Here is a 7,052-nt window from a genome sequence, read left to right as displayed (position 1 = left end):
GGGTTGGGAGTGGGATCAATGACCTCACTTCCCTCAGTTACCTCAGCAAGTACAGGGGGACAGCATAGACTGTTGGGACTCCCCAAGAGGGAGGCTTCTCTCCTCATCAGCCCACTCTGGGTGACAGGCCACTGCCAGGATCCCCGCCCCCATCCTGCATTTTTGTTCTACCTTCCTCACAGTAGCCTCTTTTACAGGCTTCCATTTCTTGGTAACCCATTGGGGTTGGGCTGCCCTTGTCTGGGACCCTTGGTTCCGTGTTCAGGCAGCCCCACTGTTTTAGGAGAAGCTCACCCTCATTGCATCCTTTTAGCCCTGGTTCCTGAGCTGGCCCCGCCCTTCACGAGTCCCCGCCCATCACGCTTTGGCTACGCCCATGCTCACCCCCGCCCCGCCCCCTCTCCACAGGTGGTCAGCCTGGCGCACAATCTCATCTATTTCGGCTTCTACAGCTTCAGCGAGCTGCTGCGGCTCACTCGCACCCTGCTCAGCATCATCGACTGTGTGCAGGGTCCCCCGGCCATGCTGCAGGCCTATGAGGACTCAGGCGGTGAGGCTTTGAGGCCATCCACCACCCACCCTCAGTTCCTCAGTCTCCTTTTAGCACCGGAGGCCCTCTCTGATCAATCCCCCTGTACAGCTTGCCTCCTGGCTCTGCTGCAAGGGGGTGTCTTTCTGCCCAATCCCCTTCAACCTCAGCTGGACTAGCAGGGCTCCCTGCCCAGGCACTGTGGTAACCCCAGGGTCTGGGGGAGATGCCTTCCAATACAACTTGGTCTTGAGGGAGTAATGAGAAAGAAGGGGAGACACAGGCCATGCCTGGGGAGCTGCCAGTCAGATGGGGGGACACAGCCCTGCCATTGAGGAGTGTGGCGAGGAGGGAGGGCAGGCTGAGGGATGAGTCACAGCCCTGCCATTAGGGATATCCCCAGGTGGCATAAACTGAGCTAAACAGAAAGTGCAGAGACTGACACCTGGTTTTTAGTGCTCTACACCCTGAGCTCCCTGTGCTTTGTAGCAGCTCTCACGGTTTCCTACATGGGAATTCTCACTGATGTCCCCACACGGTTCACCTTTGCCCTGGCCCTCCCTTTTCCTAGATTTGGCTTAAAGCTCACCTCCCCCAGGAAGCCTTCCTAGGTTAGTTAGCCTTGCCCTTTCCTTAACATGGCTTTGCCCTGCAGTTAGTCGATGGAGACAGTTAGACCAGGGGCCCCTACTGTGCACCCTCTGACACCCCTCTGTTCCCCACCCCTCAGGCAAGAACGTGCGGCGGTCCATCCAGGGCGTGGGCCACATGATGTCCACCATGGTGCTGAATCGCAAGCAGTCTGTCTTTGGCGCATCCAGCCTTCCTGCTGGTGCCGGGGCTGCTGAGCCGCTGGACAGAAGCAAGTTTGAGGACAATGAAGACATTGTGGTGATGGAGACCAAGCTGAAGATCCTGGAAATCCTGCAGGTGGCCAGGCCAGGAGCATGGTGGGAGGTGTTGGCAATAGGGCAGGAGAGTGGGGGCAGGTATGGGGCGGTTGGGTTGGGGTGACCCGCTTAGATCACAGTATCTAGTAATGGGAGGCTCCACAGTGATTGGCTGTGTAGCTCAGTGGTTCTCACAAAGTGTGGTTCTCAGACTAGCAGCATCAGTCTCACCTGGGGCCTTAGAAATTCACATTCTTGGGCCCCACCCCAGACTTATGGACCACAAACACTGGAGAAGGGGCCCACGGTCTGCTGTGACAAGCCCTCCTAGTGATTCAGGTGTGCACTAAAGCCTGGCTCCATCCCCCCACTGCACAGATGAGGATAGGAACGGGGAGGGGACTTTCTTGTGGTCACACAGATTTTGAAGCACAGCTAGAGATTTGGGAGCCAGTTTCCTGGCAGGGCAGACAGTCTTCTGTCTTCTGGGTTTCGTCTGAGACGCCCCGCAGCCCTTGGGGAAGGGGTTGGTAAGGCCCTGAGAAGGGATAAGGACCCTTGCTTTTGCTTTGCTGCTCCCACAGGACAGGTAGGGTAATGCAGTGACCTCCACTGGACTCAGTGTGGTCAAGGCCTGGTCAGGGGAGTCAGAGGCGGGGGCTTGTGGTTCGTTCCTGGGCCTGGGGCGTCCAGATCTGATTTCTGGGCTGTGGCCAGAAGCTCTGTGCCCCATGAGGATGTGTGCAGACCCTGTGTCCTCACCCCCTACCCCAAAGTGGCCTCTACTGCTTCTTCACAGTCCTTGGTTTCTCTCCACCCGCCCCAGGAGCCCCAGGGTTTGTTTGGCAGAGCAGGATAGGAGTACAAGAATGGCCTTTGGACCTAGCGGTCCTCATTCCCTTTCCTGTCAGCGTCCAGCCTGGGAAAGACAGGCTGAGTGGTCTGGGGTGGGAGTGTCTTGCCTCATTCCAGAGGAGGCACAGGAGCTGGGGAGAGGGCGCCCTGGAGCTCCCTAAGGAAAGGGTCTTGATTGCTGCTGTTGTGATGTCCTGGAGCATTTCCGGAGAGCTGTGCTGAGACCCCTGAATGCTGGAGCTCATTCGGGGTACCTGTCACCCCTTTGGGAGCGGGATTGGCCTCCTGTCCTCACACCGTCCTCTCCCCGCTTCTCCAGTTCATTCTCAATGTCCGCCTGGATTACCGCATCTCCTACCTGCTATCCGTCTTCAAGAAGGAGTTTGTGGAGGTGTTTCCCATGCAGGACAGTGGGGCCGACGGCACCGCCCCTGCCTTCGACTCCACCAGTGAGCCCTCCCCCTGCCTTCACCCCACCTCAGGCTGAGGCTGACTTGCCCAGGGGTTCACAGCAGTGGGTGGAGCCTGGGGGACATTGGGGGCCAGCTCCCCAGCCTGCCCCTGTTTCCCAACCTCCAGTGGACTTAATCCTCCATTGTCTTGTTTAATTGCTGCAGTGAGGGGGAAGGGCAGGGATCATTCTCTCCACTTACTAAATGGGGAAACTGAGACCCATAGAGGGGTAGGGGCTTGCCCAAGGCCACAGCCAGTCAGAGGCTGAGCCAGACCAGGACCCTCAGGGCAGAAGTCTGCTTGCCCCTGCCGGGCAGTGGGGCTGCCCTGGTTGGTTCCACCTCAACCCCAGGAAGGGGCAGGCAGGGGGCTGCCGCCCAACCAGGTGGGGGAGTGGGTAGTTTGGGTGTCTCCCTGCTCCTTCACCTCTGTGCTCACCATCGTTCCTGCTCATGGACCCCACCTGCCCCCATCTGCCCCTTTTGCTCCCCACAGCTGCCAACATGAACCTGGATCGCATCGGGGAGCAGGCGGAGGCCATGTTTGGAGTGGGGTAAGGCCAGGGTTGAGGTGGGGGTTGTGTGTGGGGTTACGTGGGTGATGCCAACACAGGCTTGAGACCCCTCGGACTGGTCTGCATTTCCCAAGGCTGGGGCTGGCCTCTCCCTCCTCTGTCATTCCCCCTGCAGCTCCTTACCAGGCTCTGGGGCAGGGGACCCTTGTCTGTCCCCTGTGTCATCATGGTCATTCCCCTGCCTCTGTGCACAGCAGTTGTGCCTCTGTGCACCAGGACTTGGCCAGGTAGTTGGCAGGAAGTCTCCTGCCACCCCCTGCCCCCAGGGATGTGCAGCCTGCTCTATAGAGGGCTAGCAAGGGGAGGGGGCTCACCTTCGAGGTGGGCTGGGGCTTAGTGGGCNCTGGCCTGCCCACTCCCTCACTCGTGCTTTTACTCGGCCAGCAAGTATTTACTGAGGCACACACTGTGTGCCAGGCACTGTTTTAGGCGCTGGGAACATGGTAGGGACCTAGACAGTCAGGCCGGCTTCGTGGGTGTGTCACATGGCTCCACACCCAGAAGGGCCCTGTGCTGGGTTCCGTGCTCTGGTGCCATCTTGATATTCTTAATTTTTGAACAAGGATCCTGCTGCTTCATTTTTTACCGGGCCCCACAGATTACATAGCTAATCCTGCCAGATAGATACGGTCCCTCTCTCATGGTGGTTTCACTCTGGTAGAGAGACAGACCTCGCGCCAAATAACTGTACTGTATAAATCTGCTCTTCTGCCCAGTGTGGGCTTCCTCCCCTGGACCCCCACTTTTTGTAGGGTTGGGGCCCCTTGCTGGTGTCAGGCCCCTGACTTGGGGTCTGGGGCAGTGCTGTGGAACAGAGCTGCACCCCATGACCCGCAGCCTGTCTGCCCCCCAGGAGCACATTGCCAAGCAGTTTGGGATGATGCAGTCCCAGATCGGTTATGACATCCTGGCCGAAGACACCATCACCGCCCTGCTGCACAACAACCGCAAGCTCCTGGAGAAGCACATTACCAAGACTGAGGTGGAGACCTTCGTCAGCCTGGTGCGGAAGAACCGGGAGCCCAGGTGGGCCCGCCGCCCTCCCCTCCTGCACACGCTCCCTCCTCCCTTCACCCCTGCTCAGGGTAGAAAGTTTGCCACTGCTGGTTGTTCAAGTATTGAAATACTTCTGCCTCTGTTGGTAAATTGCCACCTCTTGGAGGCCCCGGCCTCCCAGCCCCTCCCTGGGCCTCCTCCCAAATAGGGCCCAATCTAGCAACAAGAGGGCTGACACCTGGTACAGTAGGGCCCTCAGACCCTTCTCTGGTGACAATGTCAGTGCCTGTTTTAAATCAGTTGTTCAATATTTTGAATATCACTCCTGTCCTTGTGCCTCCTTTATCCTGACCCCCCTGGACCCCCTGCTGTAGGGTGGTCTCCATGGACTGTCCCCAGCAGTGCATCTTCAAGCTTTGGGGAGGGAGCAGGTCCAGGGAGCCTGTGTTGCCAGCTGGGGATGGGGGAGGGTGGGCTTCGTCCTCTGGGGCCAGCCTCTGAGCCCCTTCCCCCACCCGTTTTCACCACCCCAGGTTTCTGGACTACCTCTCCGACCTCTGTGTGTCCAATCACATTGCCATCCCCGTCACCCAGGAGCTCATCTGCAAGTGTGTGCTGGACCCCAAGAACAGTGACATTCTCATCCAGACCGAGTGAGCAAGCGTGATGTCTCCCACCTACACGCAGTGCCCTACACCCAGGGCTGCACCCTGCCTGGCTGCCCAGCTGACTCAGCTTGGGTCCCGTCTGGGTTCAGGCTAGAACTGGCACCTGTGCTCTCTGCAGATACGTACCCAGTACCTGCTGTATGTCTACCTCTGTGCTGGCACTATTGGTGGCGGGGGGGAGTCGAGGGGGACATAGGAGAATGAGCCAAGGTCCCTGCCTTGAGAAGCTCAGGGTCTTTTTGGGGTCTCAAGCTGGAGGCGGGTCCCCCATGGAGGCAGCATGGGGGCCTGACTGGCTCTGAGCCGTGCTGTGGGAGGAGAGGACTGTGTGGCCAGGCCTGCTCGGGGAGGGCTCTGGTGTGCAGTCCTGCCCTGGCCCCTGCGCCCTGTGATGGATGGCGTTGGTCTGCAGGCTTCGGCCGGTGAAGGAGATGGCCCAGTCCCACGAGTACCTGACCATCGAGTACTCAGAGGAGGAAGTGTGGCTCACTTGGACCGACAAGAATAACGAGCACCATGAGAAGAGCGTGAGGCAGCTGGCCCAGGAGGCGCGGGCCGGCAATGCCCACGACGAGAACGTGCTCAGCTACTATAGGTACCCCTGCCCCAGCTCCTCTCCCCCCAGTGCGTCTGTGACCTTTGGCCTTCTCAGGAGGCCTTCGGCCAGTCCCTGCTGAAGGATGAGCTCCCACAGCTTCAGGGGGCCTCCTGCCTCCACTTGCCCGCAGCGCAGCCGTCGTAGGGAAGCTAAGTGTAGCCTGAGGAGCACTGGGTGGCCTTGAGACCAGGCTCCGCTCAGTGATAGGCCTGGAGGAAACCCAAACCAGTCTCCACACATACATTTTAAAAACAAGAATACTAGATAACCCTTGTCAAATGCTCACTATATACCAGGCACTGTTCTAAGCCCTTCACTCCATCTCACAGCCACCCTGTGAGTTAGGGACTATCATTACCCTCATTGTGAAGTGGGGGAGACAGGCACAGAGAAGTAAAGGAACTTGCCCAAGGTTATGTAGCTGTACGTGGTGAGCCACGGTTCAAACCCAGTCCGTCTGGCTCCGGAGCCATGGTGGGTAATGCAGGGCTGAGGGGGAAGCAGAGGGCATGACATCACCCGGTGTAGAACAAAGCTTCCTACATTCCGCATTTTTGCAGTTCTTCCATCACTGTCTCCCACTTTTCACTGGCTGCTCCCCCTCCCCCACTCTCTTTCCCAGTCTTGCACTCACGCCCTGCCTGAGGCTGGTTCCTCTCACCACACGCTTCATGTCCCAGCCTTTTTCTAAGCCATCCCTCTTCCCACGAAGACCTGTCCTGGCTGAGTCAGAAAGCGTTTTCATCCTTAGCAAGTTGGGGGAGATTTGCAAATACTCATAAATTCAGACTTTTTTCTTGTACATCTCTTACTCTAGAATTGTGTCCTTTGAATGACAGTGGCCGGTGCATGGTTTAACCTAGGTCCTGCTGCCACTGTCTTGCATCCTCAAGTCCAGCAGTCCTCATTGCCCACCTGCCATGTTCTCACCAGCCTCCCTGCCCCACAGGTACCAGCTGAAGCTCTTTGCCCGCATGTGCCTGGATCGGCAGTACCTGGCCATCGACGAGATCTCCCAGCAGCTGGGCGTTGACTTGATCTTTCTGTGCATGGCAGACGAGATGCTGCCCTTTGACCTGCGTGCCTCCTTCTGCCACCTGATGCTGCACGTGCACGTGGATCGCGACCCCCAGGAGCTGGTCACACCTGTCAAGTTTGCCCGCCTCTGGACTGAGATCCCCACAGCCATCACCATCAAGGAGTGAGAGGGGTGGGAGAGGGTGGGCCAGACAAAGTTGGGGTGGGAGGATCTCAGGGACCCTCACACCTCACTGCCTCCACCCCAGCTATGATTCCAACCTCAACGCCGCCCGAGATGACAAGAAGAACAAGTTTGCCAGCACCATGGAGTTCGTGGAGGACTATCTCAACAACGTGGTCAGCGAGGCTGTGCCCTTTGCCAATGAGGAGAAAAATAAGCTCACCTTCGAGGTGGGCTGGGGCTTAGTGGGCTCTGGCTAGCTCCCTCACTGGTCCTCAGTTGCTCCCA

The 7,052-nt window shown here is 58.2% G+C and overlaps 1 protein-coding gene across 1 annotated transcript in view; it reads left to right on the top strand.

Moving 5' to 3' along the window:
• Window positions 1-7,052, top strand: part of ITPR3 (inositol 1,4,5-trisphosphate receptor type 3) — a 77,587-nt gene that overhangs the window by 44,414 nt on the left and 26,121 nt on the right. Inside the window, exons 15-23 of the mRNA XM_019660834.1 lie at window positions 409-550; window positions 1,260-1,459; window positions 2,594-2,723; window positions 3,223-3,275; window positions 4,155-4,327; window positions 4,831-4,950; window positions 5,378-5,560; window positions 6,513-6,764; window positions 6,850-7,019. Of these exons, the coding sequence (XP_019516379.1) occupies window positions 409-550; window positions 1,260-1,459; window positions 2,594-2,723; window positions 3,223-3,275; window positions 4,155-4,327; window positions 4,831-4,950; window positions 5,378-5,560; window positions 6,513-6,764; window positions 6,850-7,019 (1,423 nt within the window). The remainder of the gene's footprint in view (window positions 1-408; window positions 551-1,259; window positions 1,460-2,593; window positions 2,724-3,222; window positions 3,276-4,154; window positions 4,328-4,830; window positions 4,951-5,377; window positions 5,561-6,512; window positions 6,765-6,849; window positions 7,020-7,052) is intronic.

Source organism: Hipposideros armiger, unplaced genomic scaffold (genome assembly GCF_001890085.2).
Source record: "Hipposideros armiger isolate ML-2016 unplaced genomic scaffold, ASM189008v1 scaffold_331, whole genome shotgun sequence".
Taxonomy (NCBI): domain Eukaryota; kingdom Metazoa; phylum Chordata; class Mammalia; order Chiroptera; family Hipposideridae; genus Hipposideros; species Hipposideros armiger.
Note: the sequence above shows the minus strand (reverse complement) of the source record. Positions and strands in the feature narration are given on the sequence as shown.